At 45.6% G+C, this 20,023-nt stretch overlaps 1 protein-coding gene across 6 annotated transcripts in view; it reads right to left on the bottom strand.

Annotated features, from left to right (window-relative positions):
- Positions 1 to 20,023, bottom strand: part of EML1 (EMAP like 1) — a 192,849-nt gene that overhangs the window by 66,102 nt on the left and 106,724 nt on the right. For all 6 annotated transcript variants that reach the window (XM_043489494.1, XM_043489498.1, XM_043489492.1 and 3 more), the window contains exon 2: positions 15,934 to 16,116. In XM_043489494.1, the coding sequence (XP_043345429.1) occupies positions 15,934 to 16,116 (183 nt within the window). The remainder of the gene's footprint in view (positions 1 to 15,933; positions 16,117 to 20,023) is intronic.

Raw genomic sequence — 20,023 nt, 5'->3', positions numbered from 1 at the left:
AAGTTCCAAATAATTTACGTGGATACTTCATCCTTCAGACAGTGGAGCATATTCTCTGCCCCTGAAGTGTGGGCTGTGCACACTGACTTCCTCCTAAACCACGCCGCGCGGAGGTGCGATGAGGAGGAGAAACCGGACAGACACACCTCGGCCAGGTGACCGAGGTGGACACCACAGCGGCAAGGCACGCAGACAGCACGCACCCGTGGGAGGTGGGACGAGAGCGCGCCGTACCTCTGTGGTCTTTCTCCCTAAGCCCGCTCCGAGTCTAATCAGGAAAAAGGCATCAGACAAACCCAAACTGAAGGACAGAACTCTGCACAACGGTCAAGGTTAAACAAGAACAGGGAAAACCTAAGAAACTGCCAGTCCACGGAGCCTAAGAAGGCAAGATGACTAAATATAATCCCAGATGGGATCCTGAGACCAAAAAAGGACCTAAGGGATAAACTAAGGATATCTGGATAAAGTATGCCCCTTGATTGATCATCATGTATCAATACCGTTCCGTCAGTTGTGACAAACATTCTAATGTAAAATCTTAACAATAGGTGAAACTGGGTGCGGGGGGAGGGTACAGAAACTCTGTACTCTGTTTGCAACTTTTCTGTAAATCTAAAACTATTCTAAAATTAAAAGTTTATTTTAGGGTGCTAGCAGAATTTATTTTGTCCATCCCCAAGTTAAATCTGCCTCAGAGGAGGCCCTTAAAAATACTACCAATGACAAAACCACCCAGAGTGCCAAAATTTCAATACACAGAAACTTTTCAGTCCTGAAAGCTGAGGGCCGGCCCACCTTCTTCTTTTTTTTTTAATTGTGAAAGAGCCTTTAAAAAGCCACAGTCAGGCCCCTCCGGCCACAGCAGGGCACCCTTCTCCACCCCCTCCAAGCTCTCTCTCTCCTCATTCTCTGAGCCCCTGCTCCAGCCAGGGGCCCTAGCCCAGTGCTTGGAGCAAATATTCCTCAACGAAAACACCACAGCTCCAAAACAGAGATTCTAAATCTTTCCTCACACACACAGTCTGCTCCCACGCTGATGTCCACTCTCTGCCAGGACAGAACCTTCTCCAGAAGCAATGCCATCCTCGCCTCATCTCCACCTCCTCTCTCTGCTTCACCTACCATTTCAGTCTCCACTTTGTCGGTCTTTTTAAAATATATGTACTGTGCTGGTGTCTTCCCTGAGATTCACGTTCACCCAGAACCTCAGACTGTGACCTTATTAGGAAATAGGATCTTTGAGGCCCTGCTGCCTGCTGCTGCTTAATCTCTCAGTTGTTTGATTCTTTTGTGACCCCATGGACTGTAGCCCGCCAGGCTCCTCTGTCCATGGGATTCTTCAGGCAAGAATACTGGAGTGGGTTGCCATTTCCTATTCCAGGGGATCTTCCCGACCCAGGGATCAAACCCACATCTCCTGCATTACATGCAGATTCTTTACCACTAGTACCACCTGGGAAACCCCAATACAATTGGTTAAGGTGAGGCCACACTGGATTTGGGTGGGCCCTAAATCCAATGACTCATGTCCTTATAAGAAGCCCACGTGTATATATGAACATTCAATGGAATATTACTCAGCCATAAAAAAGAATGAAATCATGCCATCTGCAGCACCATGGACGGACCTAGAGATGATCATACTAACTGAAGTAAGTCAGATGAGAATGACCAATGTCAGGTGATATCACGGACATTGAGAACAGACTGGTGGTTGACAAAGGGTGGGGGGAGGGGGGATGGAACGGGAGCCTGGGATCAGCAGATGCGAGCTGTTATGTATAGAATGGATAAGCAACAGGGTCCTACTGCATAGCAGAGGAAACTGTATTCAACATCCTGTGACAAAACATAGTGGAAAAAATATATATATGAAAAAGAAAGTATATATAAAGAACTGAATCACTTTGTTGTATAGCAGAGATTAAGACAACACTAAATCAACTACACTTCAGGAAGATCCATTAGGGGGAAAACAAAGACGCCCATGTGAAGGTGCATGAGGAGCTCGCCGCGTGAGACGGAGGCAGAGACTGCAGTGACGCGCCCTCCAGCCGAGGCGGGCCAGTGGCCACAGAAGGCGGGCACCACGCATGGACCAGGCTCCCCTCGGAGCTTCCAGGAGGAACAACTCTGCCAGCACCCTGAGGTCGGCCCAGCGATACTCACTTCAGACATCTGGGCTCCAGAACTGTCAGGGAATCCACTTCTGTTTGTAGTCATTCGCTACAGAGGCCCTAGGGAGTGACCACAGCACGCATATCAGCCTGCCGGGCGTCTGACTTTCATTCCACTATCACCGTCTCTCTGCAGGGGCTCCCCCAGCGCAACCCCTAAAACCGAGGGCTGGCCTCCCACTGCATGTGGCGGCTCTGTCCCGGCAAATCTCCTTCAAAACCCCTGTCGTGATCCCTCATGGATGGTCTCCTCACACAGCCCGCTGCATCACGTGTCAGGTCATCAGAACCAACCACAGTGCAAAAGCTGAAGCCGTGATGGCAGCTCCGAGTGCCGGACATCAGACAGAGTAGTAACAACCTAAAATGCGCCATCCCATCCAGTGGGAACCACGCGTGTGCTCCGGCTCCACTGCACACCCAGGCCTGGGGGGGGAGGAGAGGACACGGTCCCCCGAACCCCCAGGCCCATGCGCCTCCGGGCCGCTCTCCATCATTTCACTCTTTTATAATCTCAGGGATCACAGCTCACTCTTCACCAGATTTTTTGTCGTCCTTTCTTTTTTAAATTATGAAAGTATGATCATACATTTACAGGAGACTTGGAATACAGAACAAAGTTACATATATATTCCACTATGAAAGTGAAAGTCAAAGTCGCCCAGTCGTGTCCGACTCTTTGTGATCTCATGGACTATACATGGAATTCTCCAGGCCAGAATACTGGAATAGGTAGCCTTTCCCTTCCCCAGAGTATCTTCCCAACCCAGGGATCAAACCCAGGTCTCCCGCATTGCAGATGGATTCTTTACCAGCTGAGCCACCAGGGAAGCCCAAGAATACTAGAGTGGGTAGCCCATCCCTTCTCCAGCAGATCTTCCCAACCCAGCAATCAAACTGGGGTCTCCTATATTGCAGGCGAATTCTTTACCAACTGAGCTATGAGGGAAGCCCATAGCTCCACTATATATTACAATTTTTTTTTTTAAGTAGATATGTCAAAATTTTTAGCTGGGGTTTCAATATCAAATTCTCAAAAATTAATAGGATGAATACACAGAAAAGTAGGAGGAGACAGTGGACCCGATGTGAGAGCTGGACCATAAAGAAGAACACTGAGCACCGAAGAACTGATGTCTTCAAACTGGGGTGCTGGAGAAGACTCTTGGAGTCCCTTGGGCAGCAGGGAGGTCAAACCATTCAATCCTAAAGGAAATCAACCCTGAATATTCACTGGAAGGACTGAAGCTGAAACTCCAATACTCTGGCCACTTGATGCGAAGAGCTGACTCACTGGAAAAGACCCCAATGCTGGGAAAGATTGAGGGCAGGAGGAGAAGAAGGAGACTGAGGATGAGATGGTTGGATGGCATCACTGACTCAATGGACATGAGTTTGAGCAAACTCCAGGAGATGGTGAAGGACAGGGAAGCCTGGCGTGCTGCCGTCCGTGGGGTCGCAGAGAGGCGGACACGACTGAGCGACTGAACAACAAAAGTAGACCTGAAAATCACCATGAAACAACTCAACATGATTAAGATCTATACAATTTTCACACAGCAGTCAAATACAAATTCTATTCAAGTTCCCACAGACTATAAACTAGGAGACACTAGAACATATCCAGGGACATGAAACACAGTGCAAAAATCTCTTGGTCTAAAGGTACTGAAATCATACAGAGTCTGCTCTCTTATCACCACCCCACCCGGTTTTCTTTTTCCCACCAGGTGCCCAGACTCGTCACTCTCTGGGCGTCCTCCCTCCACCCACAACAAGCAAACCCACCTCACTCCCACCCCAAGCTTGCTTCTGTGAAGCAGAATCCCGTGGAGTTACAATGCAGCTCACCGGGCCCCATTCAAGGTCCGGGCCGGGGCCTGTGACCCTGCCTTTCTACCCAGCCTCCAGGCTGCTGCTGCTCTGGGGACCGCACTCTGGGCACCACCGGTCTGCACCAACCTCCAGCCGGGCAGGGCCTCTCCTCGCCAGCCCGGCCAGCCCTGGTGGCCCCGGCTCTATGGCACACCAGTCTATATCTCGCAATTTAGTGCTTCGTTATAGGCTGCTGTTTCAGGCGGGCTAGTCTCACTTACACCCGGTTAGAGCGGGTGAGACATTCGTGCTGGGAGGGGGTGCCACCTAGATCCCCCTCCGTGTGCTTGAGGAGTGGGCTGGACTCCACAGCGGGCCCCATCACGTGCCCATGGGGCCGCGGGCTGGCAGGTAACTGGACCCTAAAAGCAGAGAAGCTGCTGGGGCAGGAGCAGCCACACCCAGGGGGCGGGGCCACAGCCCACCTGGGGACCGGCCTGGAAGGAGTCAGGGGTACAGCCTCTGACCTCGCTCTCCCTCCCTCCAGAACCCACTGGGGATATTGCTGCTCAAACCCCACTGGAGCCGAGGGCAAGCGGCCGAAAGGTGTGGTCCATACAGCCCCTGGGGGCAGAGAGCTGGCTGGAGGAGGGTAAACAAAGGACCAGGCGGGGCTGATGGACGATGGCTAGGACCCTGCTCCTCTTCAGCATCTAAGCCAGGACGTGCCTCCCACATACTTAGGTGCCCGCCAAGCCAGGCTGGGTGCCCCCCGGGCTCCCACAGCCCCTGCCTTGTGCCACCTTCACACTGCCCATTCCCGTCCACCCCATCACCTGCGGGCTCCAGGAAGGCAGCATCTGCTACGATGCTGACGTGGAAGGTGTTCCACGTGCGTCTGTTGGTCAGACTGCACTAAATTTCAAGAGCAAAGATCCTGCTTCCAAGAAAAGGGCTTGTGTGGCCCTTTCTGACTCTTTTTTTGGCTGCGACACAAGGCTAGTGGGATCCCTAGTTCCCTGACCAGGGATCGAACCACACCCCCTGCAGTGGAAGTGCAGCATCTCAACCACTGGATTGCCGAGGAAATCCCCTCTGAGTCACTGTTTTTAATTTTTCCTTGAGTCATAATTTCAAAATTCAGTCTCATAATAATTAAGTACTGTTCTTCTCCCCAAAAAGGAGATGGGATTTTTTAAAAGCCCATAAAAAGAACATCAATTGCATGCAGCAGGCCTTCTCAGAGGGCATAATAAACCTCACACATTAAACTGTAATAGAGCAGTATCAAAAGCGAACAGAATTGTTAAAGCTGTAATGAGAAATCATAAAAGAAAAACAGTGGCTATGGAGAGGAAAGCGGCTTCCCTGGTGGTTCATATGGTAAAGAATCTGCCTGCAACGCAGGAGACTGGGTTTGATCCCTGGGTCGGGAAGATCCCCTGGAGAAGGGAATGGCTACCCACTCCGGTACTCTGGCCAGGAGAGTTTCATGGACAGAGGTCCCTGATGGGCTACAGTCCAAAGGGTTGTAAAGAGTCAGACATGACTAAGAGACTAACGTTTTTTTAGAGTGTGTGTGTGTGTGTGTGTGTAGAGGAGGGGAAAAGAAGGAAGGAGAGGGAATGGTGGTCACTGCTGCAGTGACATGAGGTTGGAAAGAGCCCGACTTTGACAAGATCCAATCACTGCTACATCCCTGTCGATACTGTGCTTGGCCTGTGTCACCACTGACTTCTTGAATAGCATCACAACGACACCAATATGTTTGCTAAATACCTATTTTGCACAGAACACCACATGAGATGTCTTTCATGTTTCCATATCTAAACATGATTAGCCACTCAAGGAAAAAATATTGCTGCCATAAAGAAAAGTTTTGAAGAAAAGCGTTATTTCCGAACGTCCAATCTGAACAGGTACCAGCCTGGATCATGAGAATGGCAGGACACAAGAGCAGCTATAATGAGTCATTTTCAGAAAAGTGATCTTGAAAACTGCAGAAGAGAAATAGCACCAGGGAAGGAAGATTCAAACACAATTTCCAGCTCATCGGATGCTAAGATAAATGGATTGCTGGCTTCGAGATGACACTGAGATATGAGACATTCTTCTGGTTCAGGAAAGCTTTTTAAAAAATAATTATTTCCAGGTAGTACAGTGGTAAAACATCCACCTGCCAATGCAGGAGACACAAGAGACCCAGGTTCGATCTCTGGGTTGGAAAGATCCCCTGGAGTAGGAAATGACAACCCACTCTGGTATTCTGGCCTGGGAAATCCCAAGGACAGAGGAGCCTGGTGGGCTACAGTCCATGGGACTGCAAAGAGTCAGACATGACTGAGCATGTACACACATATATATTTAATTGTTTTTAGGGGCAAAACATAGACAAACAGTCCCTTGGCTGCACCGAGATGATGAAATGCTCTAGTTTGGATACCAGGGTGCAACCTAGCATCCTAAATGCTGTGTGAGAAGAACTAAATGCAGGATTTCAGTTATGATCAAAGCTGCCTGAGGCAGATGAAGGTCCAGTGAGTGTCCACTCTGTATCCTGCACACACAGGCAGAGGGCGAGGAAGACCCCCAGACAGTTCTCATCGCCCAAACAGTCACTCTTTTACTGGTACCCAGGTTGAGTGGTGGGAGGAGAGGACAGAAGGAGATCAGGTCTGGGAGACGGGGGCCAGGGTGTGAGGTCCAGAGTGTCCCAAGTTGGCAGTGTGACCGCAGGCAAGACCCCCTGGGACCTGCTTCCCTAGTCCATACGGTAAAGACTTCACAAATGCTCGAAGGGTCATTCGTCCTGCTCTGAAATCTAGGACCCTCAGGAAAGAAACACCTGAGTTTCTATGTGACTTTACCATGCTGTGTAAGTTCTCTTAGACCCACTAACCCACTGGAAGTGAAGGAGAGGAGCCAGCAGGCTGAAGTGGACAGGCTCTGCAGCGAGCAGACGCAGTCACATACAGAGTGTTTATGACCTGTCTGCGTGCATACTACTTCATATAAGCTCCCCAAAAACTACCCTTGAGTCAACTTCCCTACAAAATGACTCCAGACTGTGGGAACTGAAAATCTGTAACAAAGGTATTCAGAATCTCAGGTCTAAAGCATTCACAAGTATGCTTGAAATGAAAAAGTTTTCATCATTCGAAATGGGAGGATTGGAATACCCAGACTTTCATGAAATACTATCTTTGACAATATATTTTCAAAACTATAGCTGATGTAAACACAGACTTTCCAAGCATAGGTAGTCAAATCTACTAATGTTTGTTATTATGATATTGTTATAATCTTATGATCAAGATACCCTTTTAACTGTTGTTGTTGTTAAGTTATTAAGCCGTGTCCAATTCTTTGCAACCTCATGGACTGCAGCACGCCAGGCTCTTCTGTCCACTATCTCCCGGCGTTTGCTCAAATTCATGTCTACTGAACGGGTGATGCTAACCATCTCATCCTTTGTTGCCCTCTTCTCTTCCCGCTTTCAGTTGTTTCTAGCATCGGCGTCTTTTCCAGAGTCGGTTCTTTACATCAGGTAGCCAGTGTTGGAATTTCAGCTTCAGCATCAGTCCTTCCAATGAATATTCAGGATTGATTTCCTTTAGGATGGACTGGTTGGATCTCCTTGCAGTCCAAGGGACTCTCAAGAGTCTTCTCCAACACCACAGTTCAAAAGCATCAGTTCTTTGGTGCTCAGCTTTCTTTATGGCCCAACTCTCACATCTGTACGTGACTACCGGAAAAACCATAGCTTTGACTATATGGATTTGTGTCAGCAAAGTGATATCTCTGCTTTTTAATATGCTATCTAGGTTGGTCATAGCTTTCCTTCCAAGGAGTAAGCATCTTTTAATTTCATGGCTACAGTCACTCACCGTCCATAGAGATTTTGGAGCCCCAAGAAAATGAAATCTATCACCCTTTTAATTTACATCACATTAAAACTCAATAAAAAATAATAACAACTTATCAAATGTGCAACATTTGATAAATGAAACATTCCATTAGGTTTCAAAATAAATTTAATTATGAAAAGCATGACTATGTATGTGATTATATGTAGAAATTCAAAGTTTAACACAACTTACCATTATGAACCCAGAATTCCTAACTTTCTACTTCAAAATTGAAAAGATGTCTATATTTGGAATCAGAAAAGGTGACCTGCTTTTGCTAAATTGTAAGACAAAGTAGGTAATTACTCATGTGCTGGGTAAGAGCCTTATCACTAATTCCAAGCAATATTACAGATGCATTTATCCTTGGATCCAGCAATCCCACTTCCAGGAACCTATCCTAAAGATATACTGGAGAAATAAAAATGCCATATGCACAAGGCCTGTTTGTAAAACAGGGATGGCATATGCCCATTTCTTTCTACTTTTATATGCATTTGAATGTATTCATAATACAAAGTTTAAAAACAATCTTTCTCAGTCTCTTAAAAACTGAATATATCTACCAAGTGCTCAGTCGCTCAGCCGTGTCCAGCTCCTTGCAGTCCCATGGACTGTAGCCCATCAGCCTCCTCTGCCTGTGGGATTCTCCAGGCAAGAATACTAGAGTGGGCTGCCATTTTCTCCTCCATATCTATAAGTCTTTTCTACAAATCACTAATGAATGTCTATTTAAACTGGCAAAGGCAATTACAGAGGAAAATGGAAGAAACTATAGCATGTTCTGTCTAAAAGAAAGCACACGTTATTTTCTGTAATTAACCAATTTGTAGGGAGAAAGATAAGGAAAAAGCACAGTAGATGAGAGAGGGGAAAATTGCTAATTTTGGCTAACCAGGATAAAAAAACTAAGTTAAATATGCATTGATTTCATTCACTGCAAAGAACTTAAAATTTTTTAATTTGTTAGTTACATCTCTCTAATAAAATTTATAGTGAAAAGACTATAATACAATATTTTACACAATTATATGCTGAATATGATTTACTGTATTTGGGATACTTTGCAAATTAAACCTTGAAAGAAGAACTCTCATTTCAACTCACATAGTTATTCATTTCTTAAATATCTGGTTTGATTTGAATAATGCTAATTTAAATAATACTGCTAAGAGGCGTGTACATCCAAGCAACACGGATGACTGAAAGAACATAAGTGGAGCCAGGCCTACAGGGGTCAAGTTCCAGATTTTCCCAAACCAGATGGACAATTTGTGTGGGGCAAATTATCCAGTCTCCTAGAGGCTGCCTTCTCATCTGTAAAACGGGAACAATAATACCCACCTCAAAGGGCTGTGGAGAAGTGACATGAATTAATATATCCAAAATACCTACTGCAAAGGCCAACACCATCCAGTTAACAAACGGTAGTCTCAGGTATTATAGTGAATATCAGGGGTAAGTGTTAATGTAGCAGAAGCTACTTAAGGATGACCTGCAGTTTGCTTTCAACAGTACTCGCAAAGACTAAGTTCTGAGACGAGGTTTTGATGTCCCAGATTAACAGAACTGTCTTGCTTGTCAGCGCCTCCAGCAGATGGTTTCTGCTTATAGTGATTTACTCTCTGATCTGTTGATTAATGGGACTATTAATATAAAGATCAGAAAAGTCTGAAGAAGGTGTATTCAGGTTTTTAAAAAGTTAAGCTGTCAAATGACAGTCTGAACTGCCAAGCAAAATTTAAAATGAGAAATAAGAACTCTTGTTGGTTAATGTATAAAAAAGCAGACAATCCTCTCATACAAGGGACAACTAGATTTCAACCTACATTTTACATTAAATCCTATAACACTTCACTAGAACTGAAATGGAAATTAGTCGTGCATGTCAGCAGTGGATCTATTATGAATTTAACTCCAAAGCACATTGCTTGTCTTCTTGAGAACACACGTGAGCAAGCTCCAGCCTCCAGACATTTGCTCTGAGCCCTGTTGCTGACCTTGTGCACTAAAGATCACCTTTGGCAGGAAGAAAGGAGTCATTTTTAAAGCATAAATTCCTTCTGCTTATTAAGGAGTGTACACCAAAGAACATTTAGTATAAAAGTATAAAAAGGAAAAAAAAAATCATTACCACATCACTCAGAGGGGAAAAAAAAAAAAAAGATAACTCTTGGTACACTTCACTCTTCTTTGTATAGATTTTGTCTGTTTAGTTGGAAAATACAACATATCCAGTTGGATATACTGATTCTGCCTTTTAATATAATACACAAACATCTCCCATGCTGTTACCTAAAACAGAAGCATCTTTGAAGATTACAAAGCTTTCCCTCACATGAGGTGCCACAGTTTTCTGGTCATGTCCCTAGTGGTTGCTTTTGCTATTGTTTTCTTTTCTTTTTTTTTTTTTTTGCTATTGTTTTCTATACAATTTTTCTCCAATACTTGTATTCTGTAAGGAATTCCCTTATTCACATGCATTTTTCTATGTCTATACCCAGAAGAGCAGTATAATGGTGTCTGTTCACTGCATTCTGTGCCCCCAGTCCAACCACAATATTTAAAAAACTTTCATATTAGCAAGAATTTTAAGAATATCGGCCTCCAGAAACTATTTGATTCTCTTCTCCCCACTTTATGATAACCCAAGCTCAGCATAATTAAAACATTCCAAATCTTCCCAGTCCCTTGGACAGCAAGGAGTTTAAACCCATCAACCCTAAAGGAAATCAACCCTGAATGTTCATCCGAAGGGCTGACGTTGAAGCTGAAGCTCCAATATACTTTGGTCACCTGATGCAAAGAGCCGACTCACTTTAAAAGACCCTGATGTTGGGAAAGATTGAAGGCAGGAGAAGGGAGTGACAGAGGATGAGATGGTTGGATGGCATCACTGACTCAATGGACATGAGTTTGAACAAGCTCTGGGAGATAGTGAAGGACAGGGAAGCCTGGTGTGCTGCAGTCCATGGGGTCACAAAGAGTCAGACGCACGGCAAATGCACAAGAACAACAAATCCTAACTGAAAGTTTTTTTGTTTACTTGGCTACATTGGGTCTGAGTTGCAGCATTCAGGATCCTCCTTGTATCCTGTGGGACCCTGGTTACAGTGTGTGGATATCTAGTTGTGGCGCATGGACTTTGGAGTGCCGGCTCAGTAATGAGGTGCGGTCTTAGTTGCTCTGTGGTATGTGGGATCTTAGTTCCCTGACCGGGATTTGAACCCATGTCCCTTGCATTGGAAGGTGAATTCTTAACCACTGGACCACCAGGGAAGGACCTTTGAAAGTTAATCCCACCTGAACAAAGCTGAGGTTCTCTACAGTTGAGACGCATGACATGACATGGGAACAAGTTCTTCATGTGTTTTATTTTTTTTAAATAACATAAGCAAACAAAAAGGAGGACAGCAATCCTAAGACCCAGGGTTAAGAAGAGATGTTAAATTAGCACAAAACACCAGTCCTGGGGGTAGGGGAAGGTTACCAAGGAAAAGTAGAGCCTAAGACTCAGCTCTCTATAAGCTATCTGTCTAGGGTTGGCTGCAACTTTCCTTTGTCTCAGGAGGCCCTGGACTTGATCTGTTAGTGAGTTACTTTCACGAGACTGCAGTTCTCATTGGGGTATGAATTAAGTCACGTGAAGAATGATAAAGTAAGTCAAAGCTTAGACATCAGGATAAACTTTCTTCAAGTGAGTGAAGTACTGTCGTGAAAGAGGCTTCTCAGGTGGCTCAGTGGTAAAGAATTCACCTGCCGATGCAGGAGACGCAGGAGACCGGGGTTCGATCCCCGAGTCGGGAAGATCTCCTGGAGGAGGAAATGGCAACCCACCCCAGTATTCTTGCCTGGAAAAGTCCATGGACAGAGGAGACTGGCAGGCTACTACAGTCCATGGGGTCGCAAAGAGTCAGACTTGATTGAGCGCGCGTGTGCGCACACACACACACACACACCCGTCATGAAAAGGATGGGTTATTATTCACAGTCTCCCCGGCAATACTGAGGCCAGTGAGTGGACGCTGCGGTCTGACGTTTTAGAATGGCTGTCGGACGGTCACGGCACTCACCACGCCCTTCTTCTGAGCTGAGCCCCACCAGAGGCTCCCTGTCTGACCAGGTGGCCTCTTTCTTTGCGGCCTAGTCATCCCCGTCACTTGGCAAACAGCTCAACACTGCGCACCAGAAGCTTAAGACACTGAGCCCTAAGCTTCTGACAACTCACCTTGGAGGGAAAATCGCTTAATATCTAAAAATCAGAACACCATGTGCCCAGTCTGAGGGTGGCAAACCCAAAGAACAGCACGTGATAGTAATGACGTGGCCTTCAAAGACCCAAAGGAGGTTTGTCTCAAAGCCGTCCTGTCTAAGCATCCCCCAACTAAGCCACAGCTGTGGCGTGCCAGCTCCAGGTAGGGGGGTACTCGGCATGCCAACACTGCAAGCTCTGAAAGAGAAGCAGCGACTCGGAGCTTCCGATGGGATTACTTCCGCTTCTCCCCTCCTCTCCCACCATCCTATATGTGCATGTCAAAGAGGGAACACCACAGCCCCCTGCATTCAGGCCATGCCACTCACCAGCTCTCTTATGACCTTTTTTCTATTTCTTGGTGTGACTTAATCGTGCTTTGGTTTATTTTCATTTTCGAAAAGAATGCTATAAAGAAACATCCAATCTAAGTATGAAAAACAACAAAAAAGAAGTTTCCAAAACTCAAACTTTACTCTTAATCAAGAAAAGAAAACTCCTGGACAGGCCCCTTTATTTCCCCCTCCTTTTCTAAAAATAGAAGTTTTAGAAGCCTGAAGTTGTATATAAAGCAACGACTCCAAATGTACCCTTTAGGATACAGTAGTCATCAGATTTATTTTTGGAAAGCTGCGTAGGTCAAGAATACCTAGAATAACCTGGTTTCTATTTAAAATACCCTAATCACTTTGTAATTTAGGAGAAAAAGATTATTTAAAGGGATTATTCACAATGTAGGCATCTCCCAATATGTATATCTCACATGGAGCTGGTGATAATTACCCTGAAGGACAGGGAAAAGAGATTGCTTTCCACAGACATGTGAAAATGTATCCAGGCCAGAGAAGAAATGAACAGATGCAACATCAAGATAGTACCCTCTCCTGACTCCAAGGAAAAGATGGCAACTGTGAAATGATTTCTTAAATCCCAACAAAATAAGAAAGTTAATTTTAAAGGGACATTTACATGCTGCAGACTTAAAAGGGCTTAACCAAAGGAATTTGACAGCCAAGATGAATTCCGTTTGCAAGAGTTAGCCATGAGGAAAAGCGGTTCTGGCCAAAGATGAGTAACGCATGTTGGCTGAAATCAGATGCCAGGGTTCTAACTAGCAGGAGAGAAGCTTTTACGAGGCATTTTATTTCTACAACTGTAAGAAGAGGGTCACTACAGAATTACTTAACACACAAATATTGCTTTCTATTTTGTACCCAGGCACCACTGGGGGATGAAATGGTGATTTAAATGTGCCAGAAATCCACTATTTATAGGTATAGAACTCTGTCACAGGCTATGTTCTACTAGAAAAAGAAAAAGGGATTTAAAGAAAAACCAGGAGGTTTTGCCTTACTAGGAGCTTATGAGCAAAGAAGGAGGGGAAGTTAGTAATAAGCTTCAGGTTCTAAGCATGTCAGGGAGGGGCCTGCCCCCTCTTGGCCCCTGATCAGAAGTGTTTGCTGTGCTGAACTGGACAACAGTGTAAACTGAGGGCAGACAGACGAGAGTCCCTGAAAGTATCCAGGAGGCACGGCCTCCACAGGGGCCAAGGACTCGTGTGTGGTTTCGGTTCTGCAAGCTCTCTCTATCCCAGAGTCTTAATAAACTGTTTTCCGGTCCACTGTGGACATTTCTTCCTTGACTCAACTTGCATTTACTGATCATCTACAACTGTGTACACCTCGGCTACAATTCACCAAAGTCGGCTACAAGTCACCCACATTGGCTACAACTCACCAACGTCGGTGACAAGTCGCCAACATCAGCTACTAGTCACTGAAGTCTACTGCAATTCACCAATGTCGGCGACAACTCACCAACGTTGGCCACAACTCACCAATGTCAGCTACAACTCACCAATGTTGGCTACAACTCACCAATGTCGGCCACAACTCACCAGCGTCGGCCACAACGCACCAATGTCGGCCACAAGTCACCAATGATGGTGAAGTCACCAACGTCAGCTACTAGTCACCAATGTCTACTGCAATTCACCAATGTTAGCTGTAACTCACCAGTGTCAGCTATAATTCACCAACGTTGGCTACAACTCACCAACATTGGCTACAACTCACCAATGTTGGCTACAAGTCACCAACATTGGCTATAACTCACCAATGTCGGCTACAATTCACCAACATTGGCCACAACTCACCAATGTTGGCCACAACTCACCAATGTCGGCTACAACTCACCAGTCGGCTACAACTCACCAGTCGGCTACAACTCACCAATGTCGGCTACAACTCACCAATGTCAACTACAATTCACCAATGTCAGCTATAACTCACCAATGTCGGCTACCAGTCACCAATGTCCAGCCAAAAGAAACCGTCACACTTCGTGGGATGATTTCAACAATTCTACGATTGCTTCACTATTGTTCTAAGCTTGGATTCTCTGTCAATATTAAGAGAGCAACATATCTCCTGGAGCAAGAATCTGCCATGAGCCACCATGGGATCCTACAATCCCACTCCTGGGCATATGTCCAGAGAAAATGATAATTCAAAAAGATACATGCACCCCAGTGCCAGGAGCAGCACTATGTACAATAGCCAAGACAGTGAAGCAACCTAAATGTTCATCAACAGAGGAGTGGATAAAGAAGATGTGGCACATCATATACAATGGAGTATTACCCAGCCATAAAAAGGATGAAATTATGCCACATGCAGCACCATGGATGAATCTAGAGATGATCATATGAAGTGAAGTAAGTCAGACAGAGAAAGACCAATGCCATAGGCTATCACTTATATGTGGAATTAAAAAAAAAAACACAAATGAATTTATTTACAAAACAGAAATAGACACATAGACATAGAAAACAAACTTATGATTACTAAAGCGGAAAGGAGAGAGAGGGATAAATTAGGCGGTTGAGATTAACGTATACAACTTCTTGTTGTTGTTCAGTTGTTAAGTCGTGTCCAACTCTTTGTGACCCCATGGACTGCAGCACACCAGGCTCCTCTGTCCTCCACTATCTCCTGGAGTTTGCTCAAATTCATTTCCGTCGAGTTGGTGATGCTATCTAACCATCTCATCTGTATATAAAATAGAAAACCGACAAGGACCTACTGTACATACAGTCAGAGAACTATACTCAATATTTTGTGACAACCCATAAGGGCTTCCCAGGTGATGTACCAGTAAAGCATCTGCCTGCCAAGGCAGGAGACCCAGGTTCTATCCCTGGGTCGGGAAGATCACCTGGAGAAGGAAATAGCAACCTGCTCCACTATCTGTGCCTGGAAAATTCCAGGACAGAGGAGCGTGGCTGGCTACAGTTCATGGGATCACAAAGAGTCAGACGCAACTGAGCGACTGAGCACACACACACATAAAGGGAAAAGAGTCTGATACATGTATATTTACATGTATATGTAAAAAGAATAGATACATGCATACGTATCGCTAGTGGCAAAGAGCCCGCCTGCCAACACAGCAGACGGGGATTTGATCCCTGGGTCGGGAAGATTACTGTAGAAGGAAATGACAACCCACTCCAGTATTCTTCCCTGGAGAACCCCACAGACAGAGGAGCCTGGCGGGCTACAGTCCATGGGTCACAAGGAGTCGGACACAACTGAAGCAACTTAGCGCGCACGCATGTATGTGTGTAACTGAAGCACTTTGTTGTACACCTGGGACTACCACAACACTGTAAATCAACCGCACTTCGACGTTTTAGAAAAGAATACTTAAAATGAGGAAAAAGCGAAATGCACCACCGCCGAGCCCGCTGTCGCTCCCGTGCACCTGCAACGCACACCTTTGGTCGGTCCTTTCCTGTTGAGCACCGCCTGCTGCTCCTCGGTGATGTTCAGCCTCCGAACCACATCGGCGAGAGCCGACTTGAGCAGCTGGATGTCGTCCTCCTGCATCTGGACTCGCTGCTCCAGGGAGGCGATGCGGTCTGTCACCTCCATGCTGCTGGCAGCAGAAGCGCTGTCATCTGGACCAAGGAAAAAAGTCACAAATTAGTCTCAACTGCTGCCCAGGGAAATCAGGCCAACAGACACACACCGGCACGTTGCCATCACACCATGATATTTAAAAACTAGAGACCATGGCTTCCCTGGTGGCTCAGTCGGTAAAGAATCTGCCTGCAGTGCAGGAGACCCACCTGAGTGCAGGAGACCTGGCTTCAATCCTTGGGTCAGGAAGATCCCCTGGAGGAGGAAATGGCAACCCACTCCAATATTCTTGCCTGGAAAATCCCATGGACAGAGGAGCCTGGTGGGATACAGTCCGTGGTGTCACAAAGAATCAGACACAACTGAGCAACTAAACCACCACCATCAGAGACCTTGGCAGACTTGTGTGAAATCTACAAGGGACTACAGTGCTTCATTCTGCTACTGTCTTTTCATTCTCTAGGTTTGTGCTTTTCATATTTTTAAAACTGTGATTTTAATTGCCACGATATTTTTCTAGAGCCGGGCCATTTTCTTTGCATGGTGTTAGAGAACCCTAGAAGTAGAGTGGATATCAGCATACGTCTAGTACAACTTCCCACACGTGGCGGAAATCTGCTGCCCAGCCTCTGGCTTTTGTTCCAATGATGCTACTGACAGGTCCGTGTGATGATCACAGGGCCACAGTACCCACCAGTCAAGACTTTAAAGGATGGGCTAATCTGACAGAGAGGCTTCCCAGGTGGCTCAATGGTAAAGAATCTGCCTGCCAGGAGGTGCAGGTTTGATCACTGGGTTGGGAAGATCCCCTTAGATGGAAATGAAAACACACTCCAGTATTCTTGCCTGGGAAATCCCATGGACAGAGGAGCCTGGCAGGCTGTAGTCCATGCGGTCACAAAGAGTCAGACAACACAACTTAGCAACTAAACAAGAACAGACCTGACAAAACCATCAGTTCAGTTCAGTTGCTCAGTCGTGTCTGACTCTTTGTGACCCCGTGGACTGCAACACGCGAGGCTTCCCTGTCCATCACCAACTTCTGGTGCTTGCTCAAACTCATGTCCATTGAGTTGGTGATGCCATCCAACCATCTCATCCTCTGTCACCCACTTCTCTTCCTGCCTTCAATCTTTCCCAGCATCAGGGTCCTTTCCAATGATTGGCTCTTCGCATCAGGTGCTCAAAGTATTGGAGCTTCAGCTTCAGCATCAGTTCTCCCAGTGAATATTCAGGACTGATTTCCTTCAAGATGGACTGGCTGGATCTCCTTGCAGTCCAAGGGACTCTCAAGAATCTTCTCCAACACCACAGTTCAAAAGCATCAATTCTTCAGTGCTCAGCTTTCTTTATGGTCCAGCTCTCACATCCATACATAACTACTGGAAAAACCATAGCTTTGACTATATGGACCTTTGTCGGCAAAGTAACGTCTCTGCTTTTTAACATGCTGTCTAGGTTGGTCATAGCTTTTCTTCCAAGGAGCAAGCAACTTTTAATTTCATGGCTGCAGTCACCATCTGCAGTGATTTTGGAGCCCAAGAAAACAAAGTCTGTCAGTGTTTCCATTGTTTCCCATCTATTTGCTATGAAGTGATGGGACTGGATGCCATGATCTTAATTTTTTGATCGTTGAGTTTTAAGCCAACTTTTTCACTCTCCTCTTTCACTTTCATCAAGAGGCTCTTCAGTTCCTCTTTGCTTTCTGTCATAAGGGTGGTATCATCCGCACATTTGAGGTTATTGATATTTCTCCCGGCAATCTTGATTCCAGCTTGTGCTTCATTCAGCCCAGCATTTTGCATGATGTACTCTGCATATAAGTTAAATAAGCAGGGTGACAATATACAGCCTTGACGACAGGAGTGCCCAAATCTGTTCGCAAACATACGCTTACAGTTAGAGTCATCATAGTTTTGTCTAGAATCGCTACCTCATAATTCCTTAGCAAGGTCCATCAGGGCCCTCCAACTCATCTCACACCCTTCTTCCCTTCTGTTTCTGAGTTCCAGTCAAACTATCCTTTCTCTCTTACTTTAAGGATTTGTATCTGCTGTTGCCTTTGCCTGAAACATTTCTCAATCAGGTTTTTTCATGACCAAGTTCTGTTCTTTCAGTCTCAATTCAAATGGGAGTTTTTCAGAGAATCTGGCTAATAACCTTCCCTAAAGTTGTTCTTTTCAGTCACATTCACCTTGTTTCTTTTCTTTTCTTCTGGACATGCCATGCCCTGGTGACTCAGCTGGTAAAGAATCCGAGACCCGGGTTTGATCCCTGGGTTGGGAAGATCCCCTGGAGAAGGGAAAGGCTACCCACTCCAGTATTCTGGCCTAGAGAATTTCATGGATGGTATAGTCCATGGGGTCGCAAAGAGTCAGACACAACTGACTGACTTTCACTTTATGTACAGAGGAGCCTGGTGAGCTTCAGTCCACAGGGTCACAAAGAATGGGATACGAATGAAATGACTTAGCACACAGGCACGCAGTTTGCAGATGGTAATTCCCTGATCAGGGATCACACTTGCAGCGGAAGCGTGCAATCTTTATCACTGGACCGCTGAGGAAGTCACATCCATCTTATTTCTTTCTTTCATAGCATCACCAAGAACTATAATCACCTTGTTTGTTTGCTTACTGTTTATGTCTCCTGACTCACATGTAAGCATCATGAATCTCTTCTGCTTCTGGGTATGATGACTTCTCTTGGACAGCACTCCCTGCAGAAAGGCACTGTTAAGCCTACAAATCATACAAGTAACAGAAGAAGTACTGGAGCGCGGACACAAGCACACAGACTCCGGTGGGAGTTTGCACTCGCTTGGTGGAGGGCAGATGCGGAACTATAAAAAAACCCAACTCCCTTTTTCATGATCTTTAGCCCCGGGCTAAGCAGTAAACACACAGGTGGGTGAAGACATATGTGGAAAAACCTGCAGTCTTTTTGTCCTTAAAAAATAAAAAAATGAAGTCTGAAAGCTGTGAACACTGGAGAGAGCAGGGAAATCCCCAAATGAAAAAAGCTAGAGGTGGGGGTGATCCTCAAACTCTGTCTCTTCATTTCTGATTGAATATCATGATACAAAACAGCACTGAGAAATTCATTAGATATTAGTGTTTGATTAATAACGTGTTTTCTAAGTCTTAAAAAATCTGCTTATGAAAAGTGAAAGTCGCTCAGTCGTGTCTGATTCTTTGCGACCTCATGGACTATACAGTCCATAGAAATCTTCAGGCCACAATACTGGGGTGAGTAGCCTTTCCCTTCTCCAGGGGATCTTCCCAACCCAGGGATCGAACCCAGGTCTCCCACATTGCAGGTAGATTCTTTGCCAACTGAGCTATCAGGGAAGCCCCCAATCTGCTTATAGAATCATATTTTTTGGGTTGTCCAAGTGGACGGCAGCTTTGAGGAGGGTGCCACATCCATTAGTGGGACCTGAACACACAGAATGTGCTGGCCAGCACAGTCCTGGACAGGAATGAGTCAGGCTCTATCGTTCAACCTTGTGTCTTATAATCAATATCATACAATCCAGTGTGTAAGATAGGCAGCTATAAGATTATATAGCTGCTGCTCTATATTATCAACATTTATGATGCAAAACAGCATTCCGGTGGCCTGTCTGTGCTATGTGCATGCATGCGTGCTAAGTCGCTTTAGTCGTGTCCAACTCTGTGTGACCCTATGGACTTCAGCCCGCCAGGCTCCTCTGTCCATGGAATTCTCCAGGCCAAAATACTGGAGTGGGTACATGTTCCCTTCTCCAGGGGATCTTCCCAGCCTGGGGATCGAACTCAGGTCTCCCGCACTACCGGTGGATTCTTTACTATCTGAACGGCCAAGGAAGCCCAAGAACCTCCGTATCTGCCTTCAAATTCAAGTGATTAAAAACTTAAATGTCTGATCTGCCTGAGAGGACCTCCATTTGTGAGACTGGCTGAA

Source organism: Cervus canadensis, chromosome 17, assembly GCF_019320065.1.
Source record: "Cervus canadensis isolate Bull #8, Minnesota chromosome 17, ASM1932006v1, whole genome shotgun sequence".
Taxonomy (NCBI): Eukaryota; Metazoa; Chordata; class Mammalia; order Artiodactyla; family Cervidae; genus Cervus; species Cervus canadensis.
The sequence above is the reverse complement of the archived record's forward strand: the minus strand, read 5'-3'. Positions and strand labels throughout refer to the sequence as shown.